Below are 21,311 nucleotides of genomic sequence, written 5' to 3'. Positions count from 1 at the left end.
GGGGGAACTCCTTGCCTCTTCCAGCTTCCACCTGCACACTTTGACTTGTGGCTTCTACCCTCCATCTTCAAAGCCAGCAGTATAACATCTTCAAATCTCTTTGACCACACCCTCTACTTCTGACATCATATCTTTTGCTCTGATTCTGATTATCCTGCTTTCCTCTTATAAGAACCCGTGTGAACAAATTAGGCCCATCTGAATAATTCAGCATAATCCCTCCATTTCAAAATATGTAACTTTATCATATCTGTAAAGTCCCTTTTGCCATGTTAGGTAACATATTTACAGGTTTTGAGAGTTAGAATGTGGACATCATTGGGGTGGCCATTATTCTCCCTATCTTAGTGGATATATGGGTGTTCACTGTGAAATTCTTTCAACTATTATGCGTTTTTGAAATTTTCCTATTAAAATATGGATGAAAAATAAAATCCAGCAATATGGATAAAGTGTTGCCATTATGGTAAATGTGAAAATCATAACTGTCATTTTCCAATGAAAGGAGGAATTTCCCCCTTTTTAAGAATAAAGTTCTCCTTTCAGTGGGGAATGTTATTAAAAGTAGTATACATTCGGGACTTCCCTGGTGGTCCAGTGGTTAAGAATCCACCTTCCAGTGCAGGGGACATGGGGTTTGATCCGTGGTTGGGGAACTAAGATCCCACATGCCCCGGGGCAACTAAGCCCATGCACTGCAGCTACTAAGCACGTGAGCCACAACTAGAGAGCCCTGTGTGCCACAACTAGGGAGAAGTCCAAGCACCGCAACAAAGAGCCCATGCACCACAACGAAAGATCCCGCATGCCATGACAAAGATCCCTCATGCTGCAACTAAGGCCCAATGCAGCCAAAAATAAAAATAAAATAAATAAATAAATATTAAGAAAATGTAGTACACATTCCTGCACTTGATTACTAAAAACCACTGTTCCTACTGTTACCCTGAAATTTTTTTTTTTTTTTTTTTTTTTTTGCGGTACGCGGGCCGTGATCTCACTGTTGTGGCCTCTCCCATTGCGGAGCACAGGCTCCGGACGCGCAGGCTCAGCGGCCATGGCTCACGGGCCTAGCTGCTCTGCGGCATGTGGGATCTTCCCGGACTGGGGCATGAACCCGTGTCCGCTGCATCGGCAGGCAGACTCTCAACCACTGCGCCACCAGGGAAGCCCTCAGAAGATTTTTAAGGGAAGCTTATTTTTCATGGAAGAAATATAAACAGACAAAAATATAGTGTTTAAAACGTAATAAAACAGAATATAAAGCTTTAAATAGTTACCTAAACTTGCTTTACTTAGAAAAGATAACATCTTAAGGTAATTTTATAATAGTAGTTATTTTCAATGCTTATCTAAGATACCTTTTTTTAGCGGGATTTCTTCTTTGTTTAATAGAGTTTTGTGATACTGATAGTAAGTAGCTTTATTTTTATTTATTTATTTAAAGTAGAGGGAAGGATTATTTATTTATTTATTTATTTATTTTTGGCTGTGTTGGGTCTTCGTTTTGTGTGAGGGCTTTCTCTAGTTGCAGCAAGCGGGGGCCACCCTTCATCGCAGTGTGCGGGCCTTTCTCTGTCGTGGCCTCTTTTGTTGCGGGGCACAGGCTCCAGACGTGCAGGCTCAGTAGTTGTGGCTCACGGGCCTAGTTGCTCCGCGGCATGTGGGATCTTCCCAGACCAGGGCTCGAACCCGCGTCCCCTGCATTGGCAGGCAGATTCTCAACCACTGCGCCACCAGGGAAGCCCGTAAGTAGCTTTATACATGATGAGCATTGTGGTAATTAAATTTTCTTATTATGACAACAAATCGCAATATTTTTAAATCCTAGAACAGGGTTCATATAATAAAAATGTTGTTTCAGATCTCTTTTTCTCTCACTTATACCTTATTTTCAGGAAGTTAGCAAATTCTATTGATTCTCCTTTCTGTCTCTTTTGTTCTATCTTCAGTTACACATAAGTCCTAGTGACCACATCCCTAGATCATTATTACAGTGTTTTAGAGTTTATTTTCTTCTTTTCAGAATCTTACTAACTCCAACCTATCTAATAAAGAGCTGACAACATGCTCTGCAAATTCAGACCCACAGAATCTCAGAAATGAAATGCTTTTAAGGGTTTTTGTCCAATACAGATCTCCTGCTAAAACCAAACATCTTTTACAATTTTATACTAGATATCTCCTTTCTAAAAATCTCAAGGTTATCACTTCCAAAAATAAGGATAGTTTATTATTTGAACTCAGAATACTTACTACATACACTTATTCTGTCACTTAATCATGTTACTTGTTTCATATTTAATCATTTCATTGGCACCCATTTTACAGCCGTAACAAAACTATAATCTCCTGAAAGAGCAGTTCTTTTTTTTATCAGCCATAGTATCCAACTGTAATGCTATCTATGAATTCCAAGGCACTCAGTACTAGCTGACTTACCAAATCTCTGTTTTATTTTTCACTTTAGTTTATAACTTCTTCTTTTCCATCTCCTGATGTCGACTAAATCTGACCTTTTCTCTTTTACTCTGTTATCTGGGCTGTATTTCTTCTTTCTAAATAAGAGGTTATTTCATTGCCTTTTTTTTCCCCTTAAGACAAAATCAAGTTCTCTGATTTAAAAAAGCATTTTAAAAAGAAACTTACCCTTCTCATACGTAATTCTTCTAATGCTTCCAGTAAACTTGTTTTGAAATCTAATAGCTGAATAGAAAACAATGTCTCTGAAGAACTTTGAAGAGTGAAGACAGATGATGCTAACTCAGTCTTAAAATCATTCTCCATATTAACATTTATTTCCTGTAATATAAAAAGGTTTTTTTTTCTTTTGCAATTCAATTTATCTGCTGTTTTACAACTTATATTTCCAAAGGCTTTACAATGTCACATTTTCTTGTTTTTTGATACAATGCTTTAATAGTTCAATCAAGAGAGATATCATATGATGTAATATTTAGCTCTTCCTTGAAGCTGGAACTCAGCAATTTATTTCCTATGAAATAACAATGGAATACATTTCCTTAAATTGGTTGTGTAACAGATTCAAGATGTTATACAGAAAATCATTACCAATATCTTTAGTTTCCATTTTTAGGATAAAGCCAAAGGTCTTGAAATTTTGCCTGAGCTTAGTTATCAGTCTTCCCTTTATGACCACTGCAGGGCAGAAATGGCCTTTAAGGAGTCATCAAGCCACAGCTCCAGGACCAGGGGTTGAGGTGAGGCAGGGTTACTCAATGCCAAGACTCTGCGTAGGGAAGCCTGTCAAGCTACTGCCCCTTAAGGGAGATGCTAAGTTTCCAGCACCCAGCTCTAAGCTGGGACACTAAGAGTGAAACTGCCAGGATCACTTACAAAATCCCATTTTAACCCACTACATACTACCATTAACAGATCGGGAGTTAAGTGTGAAAGCCAGCTTAAAAATAACATTCCATAGAATTGAAAGGCTTTGGCTCTAATCTTGTAAGGTAGGGCCTTCTTTACAAGGTATGTCTGTTACCTGGGTAGAACTCGGCTGTTTGTCATTACCCATAAGCAGTGTTAGCTTTGAAGGGCAGACCAGACACCAAGTAGGAAACCCCAAACAAATAAAGTCCAAAAAGCAAATCATAAGATGAACTGGACACAGGATAGATACCAACCTCTAGAGCTGCTGGGTATTTCCTAAACTTTGTAACATCTGCCTCGAATCTCTGTTACTTTGTAGGGGAACTTGGTTTTTAATCTCTCACAGTTACCTGAGGGAAGAAATGATTCATACATTAAATAATCCAAATTGCTTAAAAACCAAAAGGAAAAAATAAATCAAAAACACAACTTTTAAGAAATTGACCTGTTTTTCATGATACTATTCTATATCATTCTATAGCTCTTGGCAGCAGAAAGTATCACTGGCAAAAATAATAACAGACAATTTATAGAAGAGAGACTTCAGTCTGGAAATTAAAATCTTGACTGTGTAACCTGGAGTAAACTGAAGTTCCCATTATCTTCTTCACAGGACGGCTCAGTCAGACTTTTTTTTTCCAGCTGCACCATGCAGCTTGCAGGATCTTAGTTCCCCAATCAGGGATCGAACCCGGGCCCTCGACAATGAAAGCAAGGAGTCCCAACCACTGGACCACCAGGGAATTCCCCAGACTTTCTTTCAGACATGGCCAAAGGAGAAAGTGCTAAAAACTACTAAACTACAGTATTAAGAAGGGGGAGAGGGAGTAAATTTATAACCAATATTATTACCCAAAATAGAAAAAGATTCATACATGCTCTCATGGGAAGTGACATGGGAATTCAGAAACAAATAAGACTTTGAGAAGGCTAAAGGTAAAGCTGCCGGTGTTTTAGTTTATGTATTTTACAATGTTAGACATCGTGATCTAGGGCTCACACACATCTAGAATGGTCCCATTCATTATGGAGCTTACACAGCGCTTCTTTCTTATGCATGAGGGGTCTCTAAGCACAGTGGTCCAGAACAGTCTCTCTTGCCATCTTTTATAAGCAGGGACTAAACATACCAAAGCCAAACAACTCTGCTCATATTGTTAAGTCACCGTATTTTTAAAACCCTTCCAAATTACTGAACATGAATCGAAGTCATGACAACAGTCCAGAGTTAAGATGTGACAGTACCCCAACTTTTAAATGGAAGTGGTAGGCATAAATATGTCAAATCTAAAGGTTTTGGGACTAAGACTGGAACTTATTTAAACTTCGCTGTGGCCCTTATACATCCCATTTTTCACTTAACCCGCTTTGCTTCATTCTTTGCACCCCAGAGGTAATCATTTCCCAAAGCTCTCCTTCGGGCTCTCCCTCCCTCCCCACTCCTGTCAGCTGTGGCCCACCAGTCATAGGATGGTCCAAACTCAAGCTTCAACCAGCTGTGGGAGGGCTGCTAGTCCAGTCCCTCCTCACCATTTTATGCCCCTCCCACCATAACCCACACAGCAAAGCAAAACAACTTCTCTTCCCAAGTTAACTCTTTTCCATGGATGTTACCATTTTTTTCTATGTACTCAAGTTCAAACTCCAGCCCTTTTTTTAAAGATTCAGTCGCGTTAGTCCTCTCACATGTCTCTTTTTTTTTTGTATACATAGTTATTAAGCAGTTTAAATTTTATTGACCTCCTGGTTTTTTAAACAAAATTTAAATTTAAGGTCACACTTCTAAGTTTGATGCACTATATACAGATCGTGCAGAGTATGACTATGAAGAGATACAAATTAGTCCACGCCGAAAAAGATTTACTAGAGTACAGAATCATTTTCATAAATACATGTCTCTATCTTATACTCCCAGGTGAGTCAGGACCCTCACCACTTTGTTGAATTATTGGATTGGCCAAAAAGTTCGTTCGGGTTTTCTGTAAGATGTTATGGTACTTTTTGGCCAACCCAATACAACACTTTTTGTTGAATAAAACTGGTTTTGGGGGACTTCCCTGGCGGTCCAGTGGCCAAGATTCCACCTTCCAATGCAGGGGGCCCAGGTTCAATCCCTGGTCGGGGAACCAAGATCTCACATGCCACGCAGCCAAAAAATAAAATTAAAAAACAAACAAACTGGTTTTCAGCCATATAGGTACTCTCCATCCACTCTAATTTCTCCTATAAAATACTGCTGGTTGAAATTCCTACAGCACATTTGTGTCATTTCTCTACTCAGTCTGGATTAGCCCCTTATTGCCTATGGGATAAAAATCTATAAGTGAAGAGAAACACTACTACTTTACCCCATTCTCCTTGGCCTATTTCCCAAAGCCTCACAAGCCTTCCCTCTGACAGGATGGTCTCGAGAAGAATCCTGCCCTGGCTGCCCATTTGAGCTCATGCTACTGTCTCCATTCCCACTCCAAACTTGCTCCTCTTTTGTCTCCAAACCACCGAACCTAAAACTGTGTCAAAATTCTCTGCCTCCACATGGACTGCCCATTCTGTTTTAACTAAAAAAAAACTTACTTAGGTTTTTCAAGTAGAAGCACAGTTACCATAAAAATATAACAACCTGTATCCCATAACCCTCCAGGTTTAACACTGAATAACAGTTTTGTCATCATTGCTATTCTGATCTTCATACACAAAACAGCAACAATGATCCTATTCTATTTCTCTGTGGCTGAGGCTTTTTCTGTTACCTTAGTACCCTTGAGACCAAATTTTCTGCCCTTTAACACCCAAAGGCTGGGTTCCTAATGTTACAGACAAGGCTTGACCTATCACTAATCCCTTCATACAACGGCTGAGATGGATACTGTGCTTCCTAAACTTTGCTTTTATATAAAGCATTTTGTAAGGGTGGTGTGAATACTAATTAACAGCAATGCAATCCTTAAACCCAAGAAAGTTAAAAAAGAAGGACTGGGATAACTGCCTTTTACTAAAAACCAAGGCATTTCAATGTCTTTCTCAACCCAGAAAATGTATGAATCAGGCTGCAAGAAGCTCTTCTTTTTTTTTATTAATTTATTTTTTATTTATTTATTTTTGGCTGCATTTGGTCTTCATTGCTAAGCGCGGGCTTTCTCTAGTTGCGGCAAGCGGGGGCTACTCTTCATTGCAGTGTGCGGGCTTCTCATTGCGATGGCTTCTTTTGTTGTGGAGCACAGGCTCTAGGCACGCGGGCTTCAGTAGTTGTGGCTCACGGGCTCTAGAGCACAGGCTCAGCAGTTGTGGTACACAGGCTTAGTTGCTCTGCAGCATGTGGGATCTTCCTGGACTAGGGATCGAACCTGTGTCCCCTACATTGGAAGGTGGATTCTTAACCACTGCGCCACCAGGGAAGTCCCAAGAAGCTCTTCTTTTTAACTTTTCATTTTAATAATTGATTCACAGGTGGTTGCAAAGAAATGTACAAGGAGTCCTATGCACCATTCACTCAGCCTCTCCTAATGTTAACATATTATATAATAAGAGTACAATATAAAACTGTGTATTTGACATTGGTACAAGTCACAGAGCTTATAATGATCCTACCAATTATACATACACTAGTTTGTGTATGTGTCTTTGTGTGTTTATAATTCTGTGCAAGTTTATTATTTGTATAGCTATACCACTACAATCAAGATACAGAACTGTACCATTAACACAGGCTCCCTCATGCAGGTTCTTTGTCTCCATGCCCACTACACTGATCTTTTCTCTATCTAATTTTGTTATTTCAATAATATTATAAATTGGAATCATATATCATGTAATCCATTGAGATTGGATTCTTTTCACTCATAATAATTACTTTGAGATTTGTCCAAGTTGTTGTGTGTATCAATAGTTCATTCCTTTCTATTGCTGAGCAACATTCCATGGTGTGGATATACTATGGTTTGTTTAACTATGCACTCATTGAAAGACATCTGAGTTGTTCTGTTTTTGGCTCTTATGAATAAAGCTGCTATGAACATTCATGTACAAGTTTCTAACATGAACACATGTTTTCATTTTTTAGTTGTAAGTGTCCAAGAGTGCAACTGCCAGGCTGAATAAATATTGAGTCAATTTTCCGTTTTAAAAGAAACTGCCTATTTTTCAGAGTGGTTATACCATTTTACATTCCGTTTGGTTCTGTACAAGTATCCAGTTTCTCCAAAGCCCCATCAGCATTTGGTGGTATCACTATTTTTTTTTTTAGCCATTCTGACAGGTATTACATTAGTAAGTGTTCTTCACAGAAACAGAGCCAATAGAATGTATATATATAGAAAGAGATTTATTTTAAGGAATTGGCTCATGTGATTGTGGGGTCTGGCAAGTCTAAGATCTTCTGGGCAGGCCAAAAGGCTGGAGACCCAGGAAAGAGGTAATATTGCAACTCAAGTCCAGAGGCAGTCTGGAAGCAGAATTCCTTCTTCCTTGGGAAAACTCAGTCTTTTTCTCTTACATCCTTCAACTGATTAGATGAGGTCCATCCACATTATAAAGGGTAATCTGCTTTACTCAAAGTCAACTGACTTAAATGTTGATCTCATCTAAAAATTATCTTCACAGCAATATCTAGACAGGTGTTTGACCAAGTATCTGGGTACTGTAAGATCCTGCATGCCTAAGACCCAGCGTAGCCAAAATAAATAAATAAACATTTTAAAAAGAATATATGCTTAGTATGTTTAAAGAAATAAAGTCAATAGAAAAGGAACAGTCTCTTTGTTATAATGGTGTTGGGAAAACTGGGCAGCCACATGCAAAAGAATGAAACTGGATCATTAACTCACACTGTACACAAAAATTAACTCAAAATGGATTAAAGACTTGAACAAAAGACCTGAAACCATAAAACTCCTTGAAGAAAACAGGAGTTAAGCTCCTTGACAACAGTCTTGATGATGATTTTTTGGAGTTGACACCAAAAGCAAAAATAAACACCTGAGACTACATCAAACTAAAAAGCTTCTGCACAGCAAACAAAAACAAAAACAACAATAAAAGAACAAAAAATCAAGAAATGAAAAGGCAAACTGCCAAATGGGAGAAAATATTTGAAAATCATATATCTGATGAGGGGCTAATATCCAAAATACATAAAGCACTCATACAATTCACTAGCAAAAAAAGCAAACAAACAAAAAAAAAACAAAAGCAAACAATCCAATTTTAAAAGGCAGAAGCTCTGAATAGACATTTTTCCAAAGACGACAAACAGATGGCCAACAGGTATATGAAAATATGCTCAACATCACTAATCATCAGGGTAAGGCAAATAGAAACCACAATGAGATATCACTCCACACCTGTTAGAATGGCTATTATCAAAAAGACAAGAAAGAACATGTGGAGAAAAGTGAACCCTTGTGTATTGCTGGTGGGAAAGTAAATTGGTACAGCCATTATGGAAAACAGTATGGAGGTTCCTCGAAAAATTAAAAATAAAACAACCATATTATCCAGCAATTGCACTTCAGGACATTTATCCAAAGAAAATGAAAACACTAACTTGAAAAGATATATGTACCACTAGGTTCACTGCAGCATTATTTACACTATCCAACATATGGTAACAACCTGAGTGTCCATTAATGGATGAATGGATAAAGAACATGTGGTATATACATATGTATATAATGGAATATTATTCAGCAGTAAAAAAAGAAGGAAATCTTGCCATTTGCAACAACATGGATGAACCTTGAGGGCATTATGCTAAATGAAATAAGTCAGACAGAGAAAGACAAATACTGTACAATCTCACTTATACGTGGAACCTAAAAAAAAAAAACCCAAAAATTAAAAATAAAAAACCTCATAGGTACAAAGAACAGATTAGCAGTTGCCAGATATGGGGGTGGGGGTGAAATTGGATGAAGGTAATCAAAAGGTACAAACTTCCAGTTCTAAAATAAATAAGTCATGGGCATGTAATATACAGCATGGTGACTACAGTTAATAATATTGTATTGTATATTTGAAAGTTGCTAAGAGAGTAAATCTTAAAAGTTTTATCAAAAGGAAAAAAACTATGTATGGTGACAGACGTTGACTTATTGTGGTGATCATTTTGCAATACATAACAAATACTGAATCATTATGTTGTACAACTGAAACTAATATAACATTACGTGTCAGTCATACCTCAATTTTTAAAAAGAAACAAAACATTTATTTAACTCAAGATTCTGAGGATTGGCAATTTGGGCTAGGCTCATCTAGGTAGTTTCTCTGTTCTCTGCTAGGGCTATTTATGAGTTTGTGATCAGCTGCGTGTCAGATGACTCTGCTTTAGGGGAATCACTGTCAGCTGGAGTACAAGGACAATTGGGCCACATACCTTTCATCATTTATTAAGGTGGTCTAAGTTTGTTTTTATAGTGGCTGGACTGGGTTCCAAGAGGAAAAAAGCAGAGCATACAAGGCTTCTTGAGGCCAAGGCTCATATATCGTGTAATATTTTTTCTGTCATATTCTATTAGCCAAAGCAAAGCACAAAGCCAGCCAAGATTCAAGAGGTGAAAAAATACACTCCATTTCTTAACGTACAGCGATGCAAAGTCACATTGCAAAGGGTGTATATACAGAAAGGGTAGAAATGGTGTCCATTTATGTAATACACCAGACACCCCTATGACCTAGGAATTACTTTCTTCTGTATATATCCCTACTCCCATTTTGATCTATAAATCTTACCATACTTCAAGGCTCCACTAAAACGTCTCTTCCCCCAAGAAGTCATTTTGGTCTCATTAATTAGAGTGGTTCTCTCCTTTTGCTGAGCAGCTATAATAATATCTAACTATCTTAAAATACATGTTATATCTAGAGTCACAGTAACTAATTCCCAAACATCTTCTTCACCATAGAAGATTAAACTAAACCAATTACATAATCCCATTACTCCTGCCATTAATTGATTTATAAATAGCAAGCAACTCAATCTTGGCCAAAGAGTTCAGAAGGAAAGTGTATTCTGAAGGGAGGCTTCTGGGAAAGCTCTCCTTGCTCCTAGAAGTCACAGGAAGAAATGAGCCTTTTCTTATGCTGGATATTGTTTTGTCTAGTCTTAACACCTGGAATTGCTGAAGCCACATTTCACCACAAGGTAAGTCAGCTTGAGGGCAGTGAGGATGACAGAATAGTAATAAAGAAAGAAACTTGGTCCTTGACAACACTGCTCAGGCACCAACTATACCAAACCAGGAATCTACTCAACCTCTACGCTTGCATAATGTTAGATAATAAATGTTCTTGTTTAAGACAGTTTCGGTCAAATTTTATATTACCTGCTGCAAAGGAATTCTAATCTATCATGCTACTATATCATTGAGAATCTATTATAACTATGTATACCTACATATATTTACAAGTAATTATTGTTATATAAGACAACTCTTACATTAGATGACCCCTAAGGGCAGGGTCATGTCTTATTTAATTTTCTTTCTTTGCTTTGTTTTGTTATTTAATTTTAACCAAAGTAATATTGGCATTTGGTTAAAAAAGAAGAGCTGATAAGAAACACTGGAAAACAGTGATCATATGGTCTACATTTCCCCATTCCCACTTCCCAGAGTCTGCTACTTTCAATAATTTTGGCCGTTTCTTCAGATATATACCTTTATATTTCCAAATAATGTAACTCTATTTCTTGATGTATCCATTTTACTGTACTTTTTACGTCCTGTTATAGTAATTGATTTAGCTCACTTACATCACACACAATTACCACCACTTTCCCTTCTTCCATCTTCAGTTTTTGATTGGCTCAAAGGTCACCTTACATCAGTAGTTCTAAAACTGTGGGAAGGGGGGTCTGCAAGGTTAAAAATATTTTCACTATAATACTACAGTGTTATTTGCCTTCTTTATTTTTATTTTCTCATTAGTGTACTGTGGAATTTTCCATAAGCTACATACTATGATACTGCAAAAGCATGCAGAAGCAGATATGAGAATCCAGTTGTTTCCTTTTAAACCAGATATGAAAATTTGCAAATAGAAAATAATGCCATTTTTAATCACTAAATATTTTTGCTTAAGGAAATGTTATTTTTTATAAAAATGTTATTTCATGTTACAATTTCATGATTTGTTATTTTTATTTGAATAAACATTTTAAAATTTTCTCAGTTTTAATTTCTCATCTCATACAGAAAAGAGCAAAAGATATATCCCATATAAATAAAAGCTCTTTTTAAGGTCTTTAATAACTTTTAAAAGTATAAAAAGGTCTCAAACCTTTGAGAACTACTGGTTTAAATTATTAAAACTATGTAAATATTGTTTACTGCCAAGCCAAGTAAAATATAATTATATGTCCTTTTCAGTTGTCCTCAAGTTTAATAACTGTTGAGACTTTTTTCCATTTCTTACTTTGCTTTGTACCTGCCACTTACTTTCTCCAAATGCTCCAAAAAATGTCGGTCAATAATTTTTCTATGTTTTCAAAAACATCAAATGATTCTAGTCAAGACTCTCCCACATCCTTGCATTCTGTTGCTCCAACCTAGCCTGGTTCAGATGTACAACCACTGTTTTCCAGCTTTCCACTGACATTTTCTTATATTGGAATTGCTGATTCCTGTCTTCTATGTCTTCTTCTTTTTTTTCTTTTAATTTTTTTTTTTTGTGGTACGCGGGCCTCTCATGGCTGTGGCCTCTCATGTTGCGGAGCACAGGCTCCGGACACGCAGGTTCAGTGGCCATGGCTCACGGGCCCAGCCACTCCGCAGCATGTGGGATCTTCCCAGACCGGGGCACGAACCCGTGTCCCCTGCATCGGCAGGCGGACTCTCAACCACTGCGCCACCAGGGAAGCCCTAATTTTAATTTTTTAACATCTTTATTGGAGTATAATTGCCTTACAATGTTGTGTTAGTTTCTGCTGTTTAACAAAGTGAATCAGCTATACATATACATATATCCCCATATCCCCTCCCTCTTGCGTCTCCCTCCCACCCTCCCTATCCCACCCCTCTAGGTGGTCACAAGGCACTGAGCTGATCTCCCTGTGTTAGGCGGCTGCTTCCCACTAGCTATCTGTTTTCAATTTGGTAGTGTATATATGTCAATGCCACTCTCTCACTTCTTCCCAGCTTACCCTTCCCCCTCCCTGTGTCCTCAAGTCCATTCTCTGCAACTGAGTCTTTATTTCTGTCCTGCACCTACGTTCTTCAGAACCTTTTTTTTTTTAGATTCCATGTATATGTGTTAGCATACAGTATTTGTTTTTTGGACTTATTTCACTCTGTATGACTGACTCTAGGTCCATCCACCTCACTACAAATAACTCAATTTCGTTTCTTTTTATGGCTTAGTAATGTTCCATTATATATACGTGCCACAGCTTCTTTATTCATTCATCTGTCGATGGACACTTAGGTTGCTTCCATGTCCTGGCTATTGTAAATACAGCTGCAGTGAACACTGTGGTACATGACTCTTTCTAAATTACGGTTTTCTCAGGGTATATGCCCAGTAGTGGAATTGCTGGGTCATATGGTAGTTCTATTTTTAGTTTTGTAAGGAACCTCCATACTGTTCTCCATAGTGGCTGTACCAATTTACATTCCCACCAACAGTGCAAGAGGGTTCCCTTTTCTCCACACCCTCTCCAGCATTTATTGTCTGTAAATTTTTTGATGATGGCCATTCTGACCGGTGTGAAGTGATACCTCATTGTAGTTTTGATTTGCATTTCTCTAATGATTAGTGATGTTGAGCATCCTTTCATGTGTTTGTTGGCAATCTGTATATCTTCTTTGGAGAAATGTCTATTTAGGTCTTCTGCCCATTTTTGGATTGGGATGTTTGCTTTTTTGATATTGAGCTGCATAAGCTGCTTGTAAATTTTGGAGCTTAATCCTTTGTCAGTTGCTTTGTTTGCAAATATTTTCTCCCATTCTGAGGGTTGTCTTTTTGTCTTCTTTATGATTTCCTTTGCTGTGCAAAAGCTTTTAAGTTTCATTAGGTCCTGTTTGTTTATTTTTGTTTTTATTTCCATTTCTTTAGGAGATGGGTCAGAAAGGATCTTGCTGTGATTTATGTCATAGAGTGTTCTGCCTATGTTTTCCTCTAAGAGTTTGATAGTTTCTGGCCTTACATTTAGGTCTTTAATCCATTTTGAGTTTATTTTTGTGTATGGTGTTAGGGAGTGATCTAATCTCATACTTTTACATGTACCTGTCCAGTTTTCCCAGCACCACTTATTGAAGAGGCTGTCCTTTCTCCACTGTACATTCCTGCCACCTTTATCAAAGATAAGGTGTCCAGGGCTTCCCTGGTGGCGCAGTGGTTGAGAGTCCGCCTGCCGATGCAGGGGACACGGGTTCGTGCCCCGGTCCGGGAAGATCCCACATGCCGCGGAGCGGCTGGGCCCGTGAGCCATGGCCGCTGAGCCTGCGCGTCCGGAGCCTGTGTTCCACAACGGGAAAAGCCACAACAGTGAGAGGCCCGCGTACCGCAAAAAAAAAAAAAAAAAAAAAAAAGATAAGGTGTCCATATGTGCGTGGGTTTATCTCTGGGCTTTCTATCCTGTTCCATTGATCTATCTTTCTGTTTTTGTGCCAGTACCATACTGTCTTGATTACTGTAGCTTTGTAGTATAGTCTGAAGTCAGGAAGCCTGATTCCTCCAGCTCCGTTTTTCGTTCTCAAGATTGCTTTGGCTATTCAGGGTCTTTTGTGTTTCCATACAAATTGTGAAATTTTTTGTTCTAGTTCTGTGAAAAATGCCAGTGGTAGTTTGATAGGGATTGCATTGAATCGTGTTTTTGTTTTATAAACATAAAAACCTCTCTTATCTGGTGATTATTTATATATTGTGTATATTCTTACATACATGTTTAACAGCGACAAATTCCTCCCATTCAATATTCACACCTCTTTGCAGTATGAGCTTTCTTGCTCCTCTCATCCAGAAATGAAATATATTTCTTAACCCTTCTGAATCTAGGCTAGCTGTATTACATTCTTTGATCAATACAATGTGAGAGAATTGACACTGTCTGAGTACCAGAATTTAGGTTTCAAGAAGTCTTGTAGTTTCTGCCTTTGAACTCTTGGAATACTTCCCAGAGATCACCATGTTATTAAGCAATCTGGGGTGAAAAAACATACAAAGAAAGCAACCCAGGAGTTCTATCTTTTCTATCTGAACTCAGCCCCAGGTAAACCCATCAATTAAATAAACTTGTATGAAACAGCTTACATAAAGTCAACAGATAAACATCCCAGTCAATCCACAAAATTATGAGAAATAATAAATTACTGTTGTTTCAGACACTAAGTTTTGAGTAGTTTCTTATTCTCTGCAACAGGTAACTGATACAGAAATGAATATTGGAAATGAAATGATGCCATACAAAACCATAGAATATGTAGCACTGATGCGGTGACTGCATGGTAAGCAGAGGCTAGAAGAGTGGCAAAAAGACTATGGAAACTGGAAGAGCCATGAGGAAGTGTTACTAGAGTCTGTAAAGATGGCACAAAATAACTGGCCAAAGTACTAAGGTAACTTGGAAGATAAAAAATGTACCTAATTAAAATGTGAATCTGACTAAGGAGATTACCAGGCAGAATGTTGGAAGTGTCAACTAGTCTTTTTTTTTCTAGCTGAATATTAAAGCTATGTAAAGACAGATAAATTAAAGAAGGAATTGTTTAGGTTCATTAAGTCAAATTTGTAGGAAATATAAAGGGCCCAAGATGTGCTGGGTTGGAAAATTAAAACCAGTTCACACTTCCAGTCTCTAATCAACAAAAATGTTCACAGTAAGAAAGAGCTCAAAATAAATATCAAAGCAAGACCCTTTAATGCCTCAGAAAATGCAAGGCAATGTTACTATATAAGAATCTCAAGGGCATTATCTCAGAGCAGCCTGATATGTCCAAAGCAGACAGAGGTCCATCTTGAAAACAATTATGGGTGTGGCTTTGAGAAAAAATTCATAGGAAACTCAGAAAGTGTTATGATTTTTGTTTTGAGTTAGTTTATGGGTTTTTTGGTTTCAGTGGTTTTTTTTGTTTTTGGTTTTGGTTTTTTTGTTTGTTTGTTTAATAGTACTAGTAGGAGCACTGCCAGCTTGGACTAAAAAGGACTGAGACAGCTCAAAGTGAAGGAGCCTCTGGGCCACCAAAGTTCTACAGGTGGGAAACAAGACTGAAACAGTTAGTTGCAAACAGAGACCATTTCTCATGGAAAATGAAAAGTCTTTCAAAGAACTGAGCCAAGAATCCAGAGGTAGAGCCAAGAAGAAACCAACAGACTAGAGGAACACATCCAGGGAGCAGAATGGAGACTATAAAGAAAAACACTATTGTTTTCCTTCATACACAATACTTCACTTCTGACACTTCTGGTCACCAAATGTGTAGGGGTTTTCCACATACCAAGCATTTCTGCAACACTAGCTGGGTGTCCTACAATTTAACTCAATTCTGACACTATCTACCTAGAAATAGAGTCAGATCCCACAGGTTAAGGGCTCAGTCCTACAAGACTGCCCCCCACCACCACATCAGATGCCAATCACAAATCCGGGTTGTCACCTGTACCTCTGACCAACTGCCTGTAAATCATGTAAATCAGAGGTTTCCATGACCCCCCTCTGCAGGTTTGATTAATTTGCTAGAACAGCTCACAGGACTCAGGAAAAACAGTTTACTTACTAGATTATCAGTTTATTACAAAGGACATTAAAAGATGTGAATGAACAGATAAACAGGGAGAGACCCAAAAGGGTCCCAAGCACAGGAGCATCTGTCCCTATAGAGTTTGGAGTGTGTCACCCTCTTAGCACATAGATGCATCCTTGTTCATCAATCCAGAAACTCTCCAAACCCCTATAGTTCAAGGAATTTTATGGAGGCTTCATTACATAGACATGATTGATTGGCCATAGTGACCAAGTCATTCTCTAGCCCCTCTTCCCTACCACAAGGTCTAGTTGAGGGTGGGGAGGCTGAAAGTTCCAATCCTCTAATGATGTGGTTGGTTCCCCTGGCAACCAGTTCCCATCCTTTGGGGCTTTCCAAAAATCATCTCCTTATGGCCAACAGGCACATGAAAAGATGCTCAACATCGCTAATTATTAGAGAAATGCAAATCAAAACTACAGTGAGTACCACCTCACACTGGTCAGAATGGCCATCATCAAAAATTCTACAAATAACAAATGCTGGAGAGGGTGTGGAGGAAAGGGAACCCTCCTACACTGTTGGTGGGAATGTAAGTTGGTACAGCCACTGTGGAAAACAGTATGGAGGTTCCATAGAAAACTAAAAATAGAATTACCATATGATCTAGCAATCCCACTCCTGGGCATATATCCAGACAAAACTATAATTCAAAAAGATATATGCACCCCTATGTTCATAGCAACACTATTCACAATAGCCAAGACATGGAAACAACCTAAATGTCCATCAACAGATGAATGGATAAAGATGTGGTACATATATGCAATGAAATAGGACTCAGCCATAAAAATGAATGAAGTAATGCCATTTGCAGCAACATGGATGCAACTAGAGATTATCGTACTAAGTGAAGTAAGTCAGAAAGAGAAAGACAAATACTGTATGATATCACTTACATGTGGAATGTAAAATATGATACAAACAGAGTCACAGATACAGAAAACAGACTGGTGGTTGCCAAGGAGGAGGGGGTTGGGGAAGGGATGGAGTGGGAGGTTGGGCTTAGTAGATGTAAGCTTTTATACAGAGAATGGATAAACAAGGTCCTACTGTATAGCACAGAGAACTATATTCAATATCTTATGATAAACCATAATGGAAAAGAATTTTAAAAATATATATATATATGTATAACTGAATCATTTTGCTGTACAGAAGTAATTAACACAACATTGTAAATCGACTATATTTTAATAATAAATAAATAAGGCTAAAAACAAAAATTACCTCCTTAACATAAACTTAGGTGTGCTTAAAAGAGGCTTGTTAAGAATAACAAAAAAAGTTTACAGTTCCTTAAAGGTTTAAACATAGAGTTACCACATGACCCAGCATTTCTACCTCTAGGTACTCAAGAGAACATTGTACATGAATGTTCATAAGAGCATTATTCATAATAGTCAAAAAGTGGAAACAACCCAAATGTCCACCAACTGATGAATGGATAAATAATATGCAGCATATCCATAAAATGGAAATGTCAGTCAGCATAAAACAGAACGAAGTACGGATACATGCTACAATACAGATGAACCTTGAAAACATTATACTAAGGGAAACAAGCCAGTCACAAAGGGCCACATATTGTATGATTCCATTTATGTGAAATGTCCAGAATAGGTAAACCCACACAGACAGAAAGTAGACTGGTGGTTGCTTAGGGCTGGGGGTTGGGAAAATTAGACGGGAATAAAGAGAGAATGCTAGGACTTCCCTGGTGGTGCAGTGGATAAGACTCTGCACTCCCAATGCAGGGGGCCTGGGTTCAATCCCTGGTCTGGGAACTAGATCCCACATGCATGCCGCAACTAAGAGTTTGCATGCTGCAACTAAGGAGCTGACAAGCCGCAACTAAGGAACTGACAAGCCTCAACAAAGGAGCCTGGGAGCTGCAACTAAGGAGCCCACCTGCCTCAACTAAGAGCTGGTGCAACCAAATTACTTAATTAATTTTTAAAAAAAGAGAGACTGCTAATAAGCTTGGGATTTCTTTTTCAGGTGATAAAAATGTTCTAAAATTGATTGTAGTAACAGCTGCACAACTTTGTGACTATACTAAAAACCACTGAATTGTACACTTTGAGTGAATGAATTGTATGGTATGTAAAATATATCTATATAAAGCTATTATTGTTTTAAATGGAATAATATACTAAAAAGCTGAATGGAAGTTCTGGGGAGGGCTTACTGACTAAGAGCCTCCAATACTGGCTGATTGGGTGGCAAGACAGTCTTTTCCTTAGGGGACCACCTCCCCAACATCAATATGTAGACATCGTTTCTCTCAGGACTTTCATTTTCTCCAGAGAAAAACTCCATTCTTCTGTCTTGGAATGCAAGAGGAAAGGAAGAGGATTTTATCTGTTGGTGCACTGTGACAGAAGTGTGATAGACAGGAGGTAAGGGTTCCACAATTCAGTGGACAGATTTTTACTCAATTTTCATTTGTAGTCCTATGCCTCAACCCTGTCCTCCACTGTGTCTGGTGTACTCCTGACTAGAACTGCCATGGTTTAATTTTTTTCAGAGCATAAATTTCCCATCTCCTGTGGGGAAGGAGACTGGGAAGGTTCAAGTATTCTATACCAAGATTTTCAACAAATCGTTTTTATGCCCAAGCCTTATTCCTGTCTTTAGTATTTGGTATTTCCAAGTGCCAAGCATACTTCCAAACGTTTAAGTCAGTCACCACTTCTCTATTTGCTTTCTGAGAGATGCTACTGAATCATCTCCTGCTCTCTCTTGTCTGAGTTAATATTCCTTTTATGCCTTTTAATGAGAATGAGAAAAATAAATTTTGTGGTCAATCCATCATGTTTAACCAAAAGCCTCAAACAGGATTGCAAAACCCACATCCTATTTAATTAGAGAAACTGCTATGCATAGACCACCTTGAACAATGTTAGTCCTCAAAAAAATACATGATGAAATGCACAGAGCAGTTGATTAAAGAAACTTTTATTAGGTTAGCATATGCAGAGCACATGCTAGTGCATGCAGAGCACTAAGCAAGTTTCCCAGGATATGAGCTCACAAGCTGGTTGGAGAGACAGACATGGAAACCAACAGTGTGAAAAGCACTAAAGTAGATGCATATACAAGTGTCAATGAAAATGCAAATAAAGCAACTAGGGCTTCCCTGGTGGCGCAGTGGTTAAGAATCTGCCTGCCAATGCAGGGGACATGGGTTCAAGCCATGGTCCGGGAAGATTCCACATGCCACAGAGCAACTAACTGAGCCTGTGCTCTAAAGCCCGCAAGCCACAACTACTGAGCCCACGCACCACAACTACTGAAGGCCACATGCCTAGAGGCCGGGCTCCTCAACAAGAGAAGCCAGCACAGTGAGAAGCCTGTGCACCACAACGAAGAGTAGCCCCCACTCGCCACAACTAAAGAAAGCCTGTACACAGCAACGAAGACCCAACACAGTAAAAAATAAATAAATTTAAATAAATTAAAAAAAAAAAAAAAAGAAAGCAACTAATTCTGTCCACAGGGCTTAAAGAGAGTGTTACAGGAAAAGATAATAAGTGTGCTAGGCCTTAAATATTGTTTGGCAAAGACTATGCGGGGAAAATAACATAAACAAAATGATAATTATATGTTTATATTGTTTATCATTTACATAAAATTATCAATTTACCAATAGAAGTGTCCAACAGATAGTGCAAATCTAGATGATTTGCCACTTAGTTTGAGGAGCCAGCGTTGTTGTTCTATTCACTGCTGTATCCCCCAGAGCCTAGCATTATGTCTGGTATATAACAGAAACTGAATAAATCTTCTTTCAGTTCAAAAACATACCAAATTTACTTCAGCTTTAACCTCTACATACTTGCTGTTCCTCCTGAGATGTTCTATCTCCACCTTTACACAGAACTTCTTTAATGTTTTTCAAGTCTCCGATCAAATGTTACCTCTTCAGTATGCACCACACCTCATCACTCTTCAGTACATCATCCTGTTTTATTTTCTTCACAGCACTTTCCATTACCCAAAATTATCTGTTATGTATCTGTTTACCTGGCTTATTATGTCTCCTCCTTTAAAAAAATGAGCTTTGTGAGAGCAAAATCTCATCTCTCTTGGCCATGCTGTGTCTTCAGCACCTAGGACAGGGCCTGATATAAAGTAATATCAGAGATTAAATAAATATTTGTTAACTATTCAATGAATTTACCTCACTTTCCTACTCCTTAAAGGTATTTAGTTAGTGACCCCTGCACTAGGCACATAAATAATCATTCAAAGAGCAACAGACCCGAATCAGTTGATATTAACAAATCTGTTAATAGGTAGTCATGTGATTTCAGACAAACAAGCATGCTTGACTTTTCTAAATCTACTTTCTTACTTTATCTCTAAATTTACTTCCAGTTCCAAAGTTCTATCTTGTGACTACCTTGTGAATGATTTCCAATGTATCTTCAGTTATCTCAAAAGTTCTCACTGCACTTTCTCACCCCAGATTTAACAAATCAACATTTGCATTTCTCCCTGAAATCTTTTAAACTTTTAAAAATATGTGATATATTTTATTTAAGTCTCCAACGAACATTCATAAAATCTTTGATTTCTTTCTCTCTCCCTCTCTCTCTCTCTCTATCCCCACCCCCCTCTCTCAGTCTCATTTTCACTCCCCTCTATCCCCTAAATCTAACCTCTAAATGGACCTGTTTGTTCTTCCTTCTAATTGGCCCTTGGATTCATTCTGCATCACTACTCCTACTGCTATCAATCTAGTCAGACTCTCATTACCTCAGACATGAATTATAATCACATTTTCCTGTTATCCCTTTATTTAATCTTCTCCCCCACTTCAATCTATCCTGCATATTTTCTCCAGAGTTATTTTTCAAAATACCACTTAAATCTCATCAATCTCCAAATTCAAGAGGGCTCCTCTTGTCTACAAATCAAGTCCAAATGCATCTGCCTGGTTTTTAAAGCTTCCCCACTCTCTAGTTTCATCCTCTGATTCAAATTTAATCTTCTTCTACACCAAATAGAGGTCCCAACAGAAGACCAAGACATCCTCTATTATAGTTTCCTTACAGTCTCCTACCTAATCCATGCTCATTACCACCTCAGTACCTAGAATAATTTTTCAACTCCCCCCCCCATTTAAACTCTATCTATCTTTTATGCCCAATTAAAGGCCTCTTTTCTCCAGGA

General features: G+C 38.2%; 1 protein-coding gene across 1 annotated transcript in view; it reads right to left on the bottom strand.

Moving 5' to 3' along the window:
* CCDC73 (coiled-coil domain containing 73) overlaps positions 1 to 5,839 on the bottom strand; it is a 108,830-nt gene extending 102,991 nt beyond the window's left edge. Inside the window, exons 1-2 of the mRNA XM_089915853.1 lie at positions 5,742 to 5,839; positions 2,650 to 2,827 (exon numbers count right to left, since the gene is read on the bottom strand). Coding sequence (XP_089771979.1) covers positions 2,650 to 2,827; positions 5,742 to 5,839 — 276 coding nt within the window. The remainder of the gene's footprint in view (positions 1 to 2,649; positions 2,828 to 5,741) is intronic.
* Positions 5,840 to 21,311: the final 15,472 nt, after the last annotated feature.

The sequence above is a fragment of the Delphinapterus leucas genome, chromosome 7 (assembly GCF_059928025.1).
Source record: "Delphinapterus leucas isolate spDelLeu-1000000601 "Yukka" chromosome 7, BTC_Dleu_Yukka2, whole genome shotgun sequence".
NCBI classification, from domain to species: Eukaryota; Metazoa; Chordata; class Mammalia; order Artiodactyla; family Monodontidae; genus Delphinapterus; species Delphinapterus leucas.
Note: the sequence above shows the minus strand (reverse complement) of the source record. Positions and strands in the feature narration are given on the sequence as shown.